The sequence below is a fragment of the Chelon labrosus genome (assembly GCF_963514085.1).
Source record: "Chelon labrosus genome assembly, chromosome: 22".
NCBI lineage: Eukaryota > Metazoa > Chordata > Actinopteri > Mugiliformes > Mugilidae > Chelon > Chelon labrosus.
This window is the reverse complement of record NC_140355.1, coordinates 5,299,422-5,312,357: the sequence shown is the minus strand read 5'-3', so window position 1 is coordinate 5,312,357 and position 12,936 is coordinate 5,299,422. Positions and strand designations below refer to the sequence as shown.

General features: G+C 40.8%; 1 protein-coding gene across 1 annotated transcript; it reads right to left on the bottom strand.

Moving 5' to 3' along the window:
- Positions 1-361: 361 nt before the first annotated feature.
- On the bottom strand, positions 362-12,657 carry ppp2r2ab (protein phosphatase 2, regulatory subunit B, alpha b). The gene is made up of 10 exons (XM_084571848.1): positions 12,359-12,657; positions 10,342-10,410; positions 6,538-6,635; positions 6,051-6,216; positions 5,579-5,691; positions 5,013-5,190; positions 4,382-4,546; positions 4,070-4,239; positions 2,384-2,475; positions 362-2,038 (listed from the first exon to the last, which is right to left on the bottom strand). The coding sequence occupies exons 1-10, from the start codon at positions 12,363-12,365 to the stop codon at positions 1,759-1,761; spliced, it is 1,338 nt and encodes a 445-aa protein (XP_084427974.1). The 5' UTR covers positions 12,366-12,657; the 3' UTR covers positions 362-1,758.
- Between the last annotated feature and the right edge of the window lie 279 nt (positions 12,658-12,936).

Here is a 12,936-nt window from a genome sequence, read left to right as displayed (position 1 = left end):
CGTACACAGCTTGTCAAGGGAATCAGATGTGACCCCATGTCCAGTTTTCAGAAACCAGACACCACATCAGCTGATTTCAATAAGACATTCAAAAGTCCAAGCAACAGGGAGCAGCTGGTTTTCATCATGTCCAGATGCACACACATTTTAAAGGTTGAAAACCTGCAGGGAATCGAATGTAGAAGGATTGCACTGCAGGCTCCCTAAAGCTGGTTCTGTTTTGTTGAGTAAACAATCATCTTCTATGATATCGCATAATTTAGCAACTGACCTCGACTATCATGCATTGCCAGAGACGCACATATTGCATAAAATAAGTGTAGCATTGGTGAGATCCCATCAACAATCATGCAGTCACAGGTGTGCAAAAAGTAGTTCCTTTATTGTTTTCACCATCATAGACTAAAATTGTAGTTATACATTACTAGAGGCATCAATTTAATCTGAACTGTCCACATTTTAAATAGGTTGTGGAGACATCAGTGCTGCAGGTCTCTGTGCAGCTTATTCTACCATCACATACAGTAGCCGTAAAGTCTGCAGCAATTTAGACACTTTAAGTGACTTAATGCCTCAAATAATGTTTTCTTTTAAATTGCAGTCTTACAACACAGACATCCAAGTACTTAAGTTGGTGCGGCAAGAGTCCAGTGTCAAATCAAAGGTTTTCCCTGTTGTGAAGTGCTGCTTCAGAGCTGTGGTACACCATGGGAAGACAATACTTAAGATCACTCAAAAAGGTAAATTATGTTTAAAGGTCCAGCTTCATTTCGCAAAATAGGACGGAACAAATCTGGTGACATTTTAACTTTTTTTTTTTCCCCCTTTTTTTTTTTTTTTATATATAAATATGACAATCATAATAATTATCTTTGAATAGGGTATTTCTTGATACCTGACTATTGAACACAAAAGGAGTAACAGGAACCAGCGCATGAAGATGTGAAGACACAAAGCCAATCTTAAAATGGAAAAAAAAAGAAACTTTTTGGGAATCTGGGCTTGTTTGTCCACCCAGAGCCTGAGGCACAGCAACAGCGAGCAGGACAACACCTCACTGGAATAGATCTGAGAAAACACACTGTACTTCTCAAAATCCTAGAGGCAACCGCTGATGTGTTGCTGTCCAGTATGAGCAGCAAGCGTGTGAAGAAAACTGTGAGCATACTTGTGTGACTGTGAAGTATGCGTGGTTTAATGAAACACAGGAGATGTGAAGAGACTCAAAGAACAGACAGTATAACGGATGAATTAATAAAAAGGTGTATACACACTCAAAAATGGTCAATGTTTTCTTAGAAAAATAAACACTACAATGGCACAGAACAATAAGGGGACATACTAAATATGTTCTTCATTTTCTACCACAGAGCCATTTGAGGGGGATACTTATAAAAATAAGTGTCTGTATTGAGAAGTTTAAGGAAATTAAACGTTTTTTTTTTTTTTACTCACATAAGAAAAGAAAAGGGCAGGTTGGCTGGCAAAAAGAACATGACAAAGGAAATCAAATTGGCACAACATTACTTAAACAACAAGGCAGGTGTCACTCTGCCAGACAGACCGATGATGGGCAAGAGCGAGTTTTCCTCTGTCCACATCTAGAACAAAGTGGCAAAGTCTGGTCACCCAGTTTCGGCGGACAAGGATGCTGGTTGTCGGCATTACCACAGATCACCCTCGATGAGGCTGCGAGGCTGCTGGGTGGTACAAGTGACTTCACCCACACAAGATCACACACACATGCTCATCGCGTAGCTAGTTTACTTTATCCTGGAATATGTAGAGGTTGTTGGTCGTCGCCACTGCGATGATGTTGTCCTGGGGATGCCAGGCCGTGTGAAGGATCTTCTTGTTGAAGTCCAAACTATCCACGCTGATTTCATCCTTCTTGCGTTTGCCACCAGCACACACCTTGCGGGGCTTTAAGACCTGCATGGGCTTGCTGTTTTCGCGGGATGCCTCTAGAGTGACATCCCGCCTGTGGCCACGGTCGAACATCCGGAAGAAGTTGTTGTATGAGCCAGTCATCACCACACTGACAGGGTGACATGGAGAAGTGTGTGAGCCAAGTAATATTTAAACAATGCCCATAAACCAGAACAGAAAGCTTAAAATGTAGGTGGTGGACATAGTTAATCTACTTAAGACTTTTCATGAAACGTAACTCAAAATTGCAAAACTTAAAATGGAAAATCATATTTGTCAGAATAAAGACAATTCTAAGTATCTAACTTTATGGGACTAGCAGAGCTACAGAAGTCAAAATATATGTCCATACTTGCAGCACATTTCATCTCATTAGGAGAGTCTTAAATAGTAAATACAGTTCTACTTGAAGGGTTAAGTATGAACCATAAACTAGTCTACCCCCTGCATGTACCTGTCATTGCCATTCCAGCAGCATTCAAACTTGTCAAAGATGCAGTCGTTCTCGTAGAGCGAGCACAGCTTGCTCCTCAGATACTCGTGGACCTGAAATGATTGAATGCATGTAAAGAGAGGGAGGCGTGAAGACAGTTACAAAATGACTGGCATCCACTCAGAAACAACTTGATTACTGCTGTAGAAAGGAGCAAACACTTTCCATTCGAATGTCACTGCACAGAAAACCAGCATGTTTAGGGTGCCCCCTAGTGGGCACTATGTGACATTACCAGACTGAAAAAAGGTGTGGCCACTGTTACGAAACATCAGTCTTTGCATTCTGTTTATTTTGCCTCAAATCTATACCAGAATTAAACTACAATTCACACACGCTGCATATTATGTGGCGAAATGAGAATAGAAACGTGTGACACATAATTACACAGACAAAACAACAGCCATATTGTTGTGTGGAGCACAACACTGAAAGAAAAGGATTGGTGAGTAATTCTGATATAGAACTCTAGAAAACAAGAGATCATTATACCACAGAGAAAACGAATAAACACGTGCTGCTATTCAAAAGTACTGAGCTGTAACTGCAACCTTTCACTTGGAGGCTCTGCGACAGGGTGTCCATTAACTGCTGATTTTGAACACCTATTAAGTAGCTCCAATAAACGTGTCTGTTCAACATTCTGAATTAATGCGCCAACTAAGCCCGTTTCTTCGATGAGCAACCACAGCAACAAGGACACATTCAGACCAGTACAGGCATGGACTACACTAGACCCCTGAAGGCGTGTAGTAGGATCGGGAACAAAGAAGTTGGCAGCAGATGCGTTTAGTCCTGCAAGTTGCGAGGTGGGGCATCCATTGATAGACTCGTTTGTCCAGCCCATCACACAGATGCTTTGGTGAATTTAGATTTAGGGAATTTGGAGATTTAGGAAACACCTTGAACAACACCTAAAAACCACTCCTGAACTATTGTTGTTTTATGGAAGGTCACGTCCTGACTGGTCTGTAACTAAGCAGCCCTATATGGCACACCTTTCTATCAGAACCAGTCTAACATTTTCCAGCAATTTGAGCTACAGTACATTTGAGGGCACTGGCATTATTTGTTTGTGTATATCCCTACAAAATAAATCGGAATATATAATTTTCAGTGTAGAGTATTGTCCTTCAGCACTTCATTCTCTGAACATGAGCAGATGAGGAGGATGCTCCACAAAGTAGGCTACAGTGTCCCTTACTGATAGTTTGTATCACATAAATTTGCTTGTAAAAATCTTAAGCTAGCTAGTGTTGTTGTTAAACTTACTGTCAAATTATATTTACTCCTTGTTAACCATAATGCCAGCATTCAGACACACAGCTGAGCCAAAGGCTTATATGAACTGAGCACACAAGAAAAATCTTCCTGTGCCAATGTAAGGCTCGTCCTATTTACTGGAGTAGTGAACAATGCTTCCACTGCATTAGAAAACTATGGGATGGTAATGATTGTTCCAGGCATTAGTCAGACCCTCAGGGTAATGAGGGAAATCCAGCAAAAGGTTGTGCAGATGCTAAATGCATTAGAATATAAAATCTTTTTATATCAGACACACAATCTGTTTACAATTTTGTGACAAAACTGTAACAAGACACAAGTATCCGAGTACTCTAGTACTGAGCATGTATTTGTCATTCTCACCTGATAGGTCTCCACTGGCCTGTTTTCCATGTTCAGATCCCAAATCTTCACAGACAAGTAGTCTCTGGTCATCATGTAGCGTCCATTGTGGCTAAACTTAACATCCGAGATGGAGGATATGATCTCAGAGAAGAAGGAGCGATTACTAGGATCTTCTGGCTCCTCAAACACTGGACCAAAGAAAGAAAAGAAATAATGTCAGATTCCAGTATTCTCCACAGAGATCAAGTGCAAAACTTAGTGACTATCGGGGTACTCAGGATAACAGATCCAGTAGCAATGGTTATTAACTGACCAAAAGTAGGTACTCACACTTGGAGTGCTTGTCACACAATGCTGAAACCCTCATGTCACACAGACGGATGGTGCCTTTGCTGCTGCTGTACACGAAGGTGTTACACTGATGAGGGTGGAACTCCGCTGCCGTGATCACCTCTGTCAGCTCCTCCATGTTGGCCGGTTTAATGTCAACAACATCTGAGGTTCACAGAGTTAAGGAAGGATACAACTTTTATGCTCAGACAATCATAACAAGGCCCTTTGGTTAGTGGTCAATTGGGTGTTGCCGTCTGCTGAACAGAGTATTCAGACAGGAAACACAATAGCATCAGACTAGCAATGGACAAGTGTCTATAGATCCTTATGACAATCCAGTCTTATTCCATTTAAGGGATGGACACGAGAGAAACAAATGACAACTAGAACAACCCATAGAGTCAAGCCCATCACATGTTTATGCATTACTTGTGTGAGAGTCCTCCACATTGTTAATTTGTCTTAATCTGTCACCCTGTCCTTTTCCCAGCAGCAGGTTTGACACCGAGTATCACTGTGTGTGAATTTAAGACCCCTGGTTCTAATCATTAGATAATTTCATATTCAAATGAAGTTTCATGTATTGGTGAGGTGCACAGACCACTATCCCATAAGCGTTAAAGGATACTAAAGCTGCGGTCAGTGATCTCGAGGTGCCAGAGGTTGATGCGGAGGTCGTCTGCAGACAGATAGGTCTCATTGTCACTGTTGACTGAGATAGAGTTGATATGGTAGGTGTGAGCGTTGGCGAACACCCTCCGTGGACTGGCTTCCACCATGAGGTCCATAGGTATTAAAACTGGTACCTGAGATGAGAAACAAAAGACATAATCTGAAAATCATTATGACACCGACAATGAATTATGAAGCTCTGAAAGCTCCAACTGGTGCATTACTTTTCTATCCCAAAGCCCTATAGACATTTTAGACAGTATGTAGTATGTGATTTAACATTCTACGCGGTTGATTAGCTCCATAACATCGTTTTACAGAATACCTTTCGCTTTTTTAGTCACCAATCCAAGCGAAATCATTCTGACAGGAAACCACCACATAGTTTCGGTTATCTTTGCCATCAGCAAAAGAAAATAAAGCCAAATCAGCATTTTGCACCGAGGTCACCATAAAGAGCATCACAAAGAGCTCTTGGTTGGCTGAGTAACCCCAGCCCTCAGGGTGCGTTACAAGACTGACCCGCAGTGAAGTGATAGTGTTGGGGTCTTTGTAGCGTCCATCCTCCTCCTTGAGATTGTAGCCCTCTGGTCTCTTGTCTCGTTCGCTGATTTTCCACAATTTAATTGTCTTATCTGTGTGGAGAAGAAAGAAAATAACACAATTCTTAGAAAGGTGGCATTTGATAGCATTTAAAAGTATTGACTCCTTAGCTGATTAAAATTTTGCAAATGTAAACCTCAAGGCATAATAACTGGAACAAAACAATGGTTATCACTATTCTCGGCAACGGGGGAATTTTTCCACCTTGCTGAGGAAATTGCCTCATTACGTGTTCTCAAATATTAATTCATGTTCACATTTGATGCGTTAAAGGAGCTTTGATTAATATCTCTGTAAAAATGCATTATGGCTCCTATTTAAAAGGAAATTCATCCCAGACAGTCATTTACAAATATATGGAGAATGCACTCGATTAAAATGACTAGTTTACCATTAGTTGACAACAGGAACTGAGCAGCATTCTTTTGCGGAAGCCAGCGAATCTTGTTGATCTTCTCTTCTATCTCCAAACTCTTCAAGTAGTCAAACTCGGGCTCATGGCTCTGGAAAGTGCTGTAAACATTGTACTCGCTCCGGAACTGAGGCTGATTCTTGTTCTGTCAGAAACCAAGGGAAATTTTACACAAAGATCAGGGGCTCAGTTGTTCGTTATTTGACAAGTTAAATTCCAAAAAGACATGCATCTATTAGATGAAAACTGATTAGAAGCTTTCTCTTACTAAGAAGGACAACTGGCACGGAAATAACCTACAAGTTAAAATTAGAGCTCTAGAGCTCTTGCTTGTGAAGTTTATTTACAGAATACTCTCCAAAAATAAAATCATCTGCTTTTTAAACTTTGTACGACAAAGTTCATAATGTGACCTTTTCTAAAATGATACTGTGTGGGAATACAGAAGTCAAACATGCAGCTGTACCTCTATTTCCTGCTGGAAAATGACTACACGCCCCCCCTTGTCTCCTGTGGCCAGCAGCTCCCCTGTGTGGTTAAACTCAACTGTGGATATAATGTCCGCTGAAAGAAAAAGAAAACATGACGTATAAATTATATTTTCTGTCATTTTAAAATTGGTGCACCAAGAAAGAACATTTTCTTTCAAATACAGAGTCCAACAAGGAAGCGCTCAGTTAATCCCAACTAACCCTGGATTTCTCTCTGGGAATCAGAGAGCAGTAGATGGTCAGACATGTAGGCGGGAGATGCAGAAGATGTCACAGTATGTAGAGCAGACGGTAAATGATGAGTAACCTACTTTTTCCCTTTTCGCTCCCATTTACTCTGGCAGCATTACACATTTTCCTCCCAGCAGCAGTACGTTGCTTTATAACCTGAAGCTTACTCACACATAGATACACACTTGCTTAACCCTTTGTTGACCATTGGAGCAGAAAGACAATGCACCAATAGTTGTAGCGAGGGGCCTTTATGAACGTTGTTCTCCCTGAAGCACTAAGCGGGAGGTAATACTACTTGAGGATATACAGTTGTATGCAGTAATTTTGGGGAAATTACATATGTTGCCGATTTTTCAACCCATGCAAACTAAAATATACTAATGCAGTGTTACTTTTATTTTATGTCTTTACAAATGTCTTTAAGAACATTAAAGTAATTGTGCCTTTTTACAAAACAGTGGGCATCCTGTGACTTGTAAATCTAAAAACTTCTGAGTCTGGTCACAAATTGTTATTACAAGTTATCAGCTGGAGGCAGTTCCCAACCTTGTGGTAACATTCAACAACCACAGAGTCCTCCAAGAAACCGAAACAGGATCTGAATATAAAGAAAAACACTTCCAGATTTCAATTTCTAGCATCAATTGAAAAAACGATTTGGGGCAAAGAGAAAGAAAGCTTCCAGCTAAAACTGCAGTCAGCTGGGCAGGGTTTAAAAGATGCAAATTTCACTGCAAACAAGCTGCAGGAAGGTGTAACCAACACAGGATTGTGAGGATGTCTCATTGTGTGGCACAAACACGGTTTCCATGGAACAGTCCCCAGAAGGAAACCATACATGCAAAATTATTACAAAAGTCAACAGCTGAAGTTTTACTGACATATGGATATTGCCAGATGAAACTTGAATGGTTTTAGAAACAATTCAGTGCTACAATTGTTTACTAAAGATATGTTTGAGAACAACAACTTGTCAAATGCTAACCATGTGGATGAAAATATTGCTCAACTTAACCAGACGAAGAAAGGATTCCTCTGACTAGCAGCTAATTGTGGATGCAAAGGTTTTTATGGATATGTAAAAGAGAAATCAGCCTTCACAGACGCATTAGTTAATGGCTAATGGAGGTTACCATCTATTTACATGTGGATGCTGCATAAACCAGATACAATAAAAAGAACCGTAGGCTGAACATAATGTGCCATTTTGTTGTCACTCCACTGATGGAATGTGTTACAGGGCTGAATGATGCCAGACTTCTGTAGAACATTGTGAACTGCACAACACTGACGCGTTATAGTAAAGCACGTCGCCATTCTTTTGATTCCAAATACATGGCCTTGTTAAGTGTGTTTTACAACACATAAAGAGTGTTGTGGTTCAGTTGAAGCTTTTATCGCTTTATCTGCGAGTACACGTCACAGAACAATAAAACGCCTGAAGATTCGGGTAGGAGGACCTATGAAACATCCAATATACCTCAATAAATACAAAATGTATATTCTTAATTGCAAATCCTCTCAGAGATGCATTCAGTGTTGTTCACCCAGAAAAATTATTCTTGGACTTTTGTGCCATTACATTTGATTAGTAGTTGTGGAGAGAAACTGGAAGCAAGCAAGTTAGAGAGCAGACGACACGCTGCCCAGGATGCAGGTTGGACTAGAATCTGCGTTACTGTAGTGAGGACTATAAAGCCCTTTTCTGTGAGTAAACAGGATGACTTTTTTTGTGGACCAGGCTATGCTGGAGGAAAAACAACTCACAGGAATATGTTGTCTCACTCTGACTAGCAGTTTGCGTAGGCCTGTTTTTGACAATGACGGAAGAAAATTATTTTTTGTTATCTGAATATGTACGGTCACTCACTCTCCAGGACCACGAGTGTAACTTAGAAGGGTTAACGTTAACCAGCGGCACCAGATTGGCCGACCCGTACGCAATAACATAATGGATGGACGAGCGCACAGGATTACCTACTCAGTTTATTAACCCAGGTGAGCTATCAGAGCGCCCCCCACTAACGCGATGGACAAAAAATAAAATACAACATTACACAATACAACAGCACCAGAAAAACACTGATTGGACTAACGGCCAGCTTTATTGCAGCACTGTTGTTTTAGACTGTATTTATTATCTGGGTGCACCTAATAAACTGTGAGACTGCCACATTGTGATTCAGTGCAAGATTTTCAACACATTGCAAAGTTAAAATACCTTACACTATAGCACTGTACTAACGCTGCTGTTTAAACTGCAGTTGCTTGCTTGCTGCATTTACATGGGCATGAGTATTCCACCAATAAGAACAATCGCAGCCCGATGAGAATAAAAAAAAAAAAAGAAAAGCCTCATGTAACCACCTTAATCAAAACAGACTGACCTAATGTTTCCTAAGGAAATTTCCAACCGTCTCAGAGTGTGTGTGCGTGTACATGTGTGTATTAGCACCTAACAACAATGTGAACACTTAATCAGATTGCTTCTCACTGGCTGGAATAAATCTATTTTTTGTTCACATCTAACATCATGCGACAGGATGAGTTTCAGGGAGGTGCTGAAAAATGCCGTTGGCAAAACCAGTTGTTCAAACAAGTGTTTAAAAAAGATTAAAGAAATCTGATTCGCTGTGGGCAGCCATACTGAAAATAGGTGTCCCTCTTGAGTGAATTCAATGTTTTCAATAAAACTTTTCATTGTGGGGAAAACCAATTAGCTTTATATTTCCAAGTGATTCGACACACCAAAACCAGCAGAACCACTTTGTGCACGGCATATGAACACATACATATTTACTGGACCATTTTATTTAGCATCCACGTAAACTGTCCTAATCAGAATGATTAAACGTAGTAATAGAGACAGAGACAACTGAAAGATATGTTGTCAGATTTCTGTGTAGTATGACATCTACTCCACAACCAAGATCAGAGTACAGGACACAGCGCAAGCAGTGCTGCACTAAGCGGCAAGTCATCATTTAACAGCTGACTTTTCTTCTACCATTCCTCTTTGAAATACTAAATCCTGATATGTGAAAAAGTGCTAAAAACTGTCCATATTTTGCAACTTGACTGATCTACACGTGGACAATTTTTCAAGTGACAGCAACAGTAGCATGGAGTGTTTGGGTTGCATTAGCACTACCTTGACGGAAAGTGAAACGGCAGAGTTTCACGTTATAGGGGCTGCAAAAATGTTTGGAATTTCAACATGGCCAACATTTTAAAAGATTCCGCTTTCTCTCTAGTCATCTGCAAATGATCAGCCATTAAACCAAATCAAACAACACAGCTTAGTTAAGAGAACCACTGTTAAAGTAGAGCTCTGCTATATTATTGTGCAGTTTAAATGGGCAGCGTGGCTCCTCATACCACTGCATGGCTAAACTGCGCTATATCTAGGAAGTGGAAATGGAACAAATGAGAAGGAAGTTCGGCTACTGTCTGCCTACTCATAGCAACTTGTATTAACCAACGTACCAACATATTTTACACTTTCCCTCTCATTATAAACACAGAGCAATTAGCAGAGAGCATACCTTCAGCTACGTCATCATCAATAGCTCCTTTCACCTGAGAGAAGCACCACTGCATGTCACCTCCAGGTCCTGAAAAACATAAAAACACAACACATTCAAGTACAGGCTATCTACAGGCTTATTGCAGACTTTGATTCTAAGATTTTAACTGACTTGAGATAAACTAAGATAACCAAGTTTCACAATCTTGGGTCAACAACAATTAACAGCATGATGACATAATCACAACAGAAAGAAAACTATTCAAATGTTTTAGTTACAGCGAGTTGACACTTCCAGGCAGCGAAGAATAAGTGACACGATGTTAGAGCTAAAGACAGACAACCAACCTGTTTCAAAAATGTGTGCGGTCATACATGTGCACATATCCTCTCACAACTTCTGCAAGTCTAGCATCAAAGAAAAGAAGCTGACATTTCAGTCTCTTTCCACACTAACATTAAGATCTACTGCTTACTATTACACGTTTAATTCCTGCAAGACCAGGTATATTACGGGGACATTAGGCAGCCAACGGACGTTTGCAACTGTTTTTAACACGAATGATTGTCGAAATAAATCTTCGAAGTACTGTGGTTTTCTGTCTTCGAGGGATAGATTCAGATGAAAATCGCGTTCAGGAATACAGACTCAATTTCAGTTCACAGTAACAGTGGGTGAATTCAGTCCAGTAACATCCTTTATTTAAGGCCTGATCACGTGTTGTCAACAGGAGTTGTTCCAATGGCACGCTCCTATACGTATAGAACAAGAAAAAACATGCTGCCTTTTTTGATAGCCTCAATCACTCGCTTCAACAGGTTCTCTGTCAAAACAGCTTATTGCGCAACAGAGCTAGTTGCATTCCGCATATTTTTACAGATGATTATATGTCTCATTACACAATGAAGACTGGTTTGATTTGTAGATAGCAGTGTCCACCCATATTGTAACAGCTCTGCAAAGTAAGCAAGGACGTTTATGAGTCACCATGGCTTCACCACACACGTATTCTCAAGTGAATCATGATTTAAAACAGGACAAGCTTGATACTGCACCTTTCTGGTTTTTTTGTTTTTTGTTTTAAAAAAAAAAAAACCTTAAACGCAAACAGGTGTTTTAATGTGAAAATCTTCGCACCAATCAATTTCAACATGAGGATAATGTGCAATGTCTAAGGCTACAGAGCAGTGTCCCTTCCCCGCCCAAATGCACCAAATGCATGAACTAAATATATTAATAGTGACCCATATTTTGCTAAACAATAATGTAGCGGTCAACCCCAATCGGCTGCAAGACGATAAAGGCACACAGGATTTTTTGATAACTGTAATAATTTTACGTTCACTGCAAGTATCAGCAAATGAATGAAATGAAATGATACGCTAGGCTAAATAAATACATGGCTACGCGGGTCCTATTCGAGGTGATAGTTTTGTATTTTAGTATATGTACTTTCTAAACACTGGCTCCATGACTCTTCAGTTCTTTTTTCGGCAAAAATTACACAGTCTGCTCAGTCTGCAGCAGGCCTGGAGTGCTAGCCTGCATGTGGGCAATGTCAAAGTTTGCGCTAGCTAGCCTTGCTTGTAAAGCCAACCCTATGTTTCGGTGTGGACACCAACAGATTTATCACCAACTTTAGTTATATTTGCAGCTCAAGTTAAACATTCACGAGTCAGTCGTCACAGATACAACAACTTAGCGTTATAGTGTCACGGATAGCTATGTTTGGCTAACGCGGTGTGCAGAGTTAGCCTGCGAAATGGTCCCGGGCCGGTGAAACGGTAAACAGCTAGCGTATGCTAGCAGCTAGCCAGCTAGCGTTAGCCGGCGAAGGCAGGCCAAAGAGGCGATGACACTGGAGTATGCTAACGTTAGCATTAGCTAGGTTTGGTTAGCTCGCTACAGTTAGCTAAACAGTAACTCGGCTGTGTTAGCGAGATCTTGCAACTGCCGCGGCAAAATAGCACGTCGGAACACAGTGTCGGTGTAAAACACCGGCCCGGTCACGGTGTTTATGGTTAATCAGTATTACCTGCCATGACGAGACAGACAGTGGCGCTTGCCTCAGTCAGTCACGATCCTGCTTCCCACTCCCACGCGCTGATTCGTGGGATCTGAACTTTTTCTTCCGCACAGTATCCGCTGTCTGTGTGCGCAAAGCTGAACGTCAGGCTCTAAATTAACCGGAACACTGGATATTTTACCACTCTCCCCTTTTTATTTCCCGCTCCTCTCTCTGTTGTTTCTCTCTATGTGTCAGTCACTCTCCCCCCTACGTCTCTCTTGCCGCCGGCCGCTTCGCATCCCACAAGTCACTTCTTCCACACCCGATCAAGTCTCTTCCGCACGTGAACCAAAGGCTTTTTATAATGCGCGCACACACAGCAAAGCGGATGCACAGGCACGCGCGTGCACGTCTCCATATAGACAGGGATAAAGATAGTATCAGACTGTTCTACATAGAGGATTAATGATGATTTATACAAACTTTATCAGTTAGGGATCCAAGCACTGAAATGATTGGTTGGATTATTATTATTAAAATGTATTATGTTTAAAGGCACACAAGAAAAGTGAAAAAGTAATTAAATGGTCAGTTAAATTATCTTC

Coding starts and splice junctions, on each gene's coding strand:
- ppp2r2ab (XM_084571848.1), bottom strand. Junction 2,476..4,069: donor GGCCAGTGGAGACCTATCAG/GTGAGAATGACA, acceptor CAATCATTTCAG/GTCCACGAGTATCTGAGGAG. Junction 2,039..2,383: donor TGCTGGAATGGCAATGACAG/GTACATGCAGGG, acceptor TCACCCTGTCAG/TGTGGTGATGACTGGCTCAT.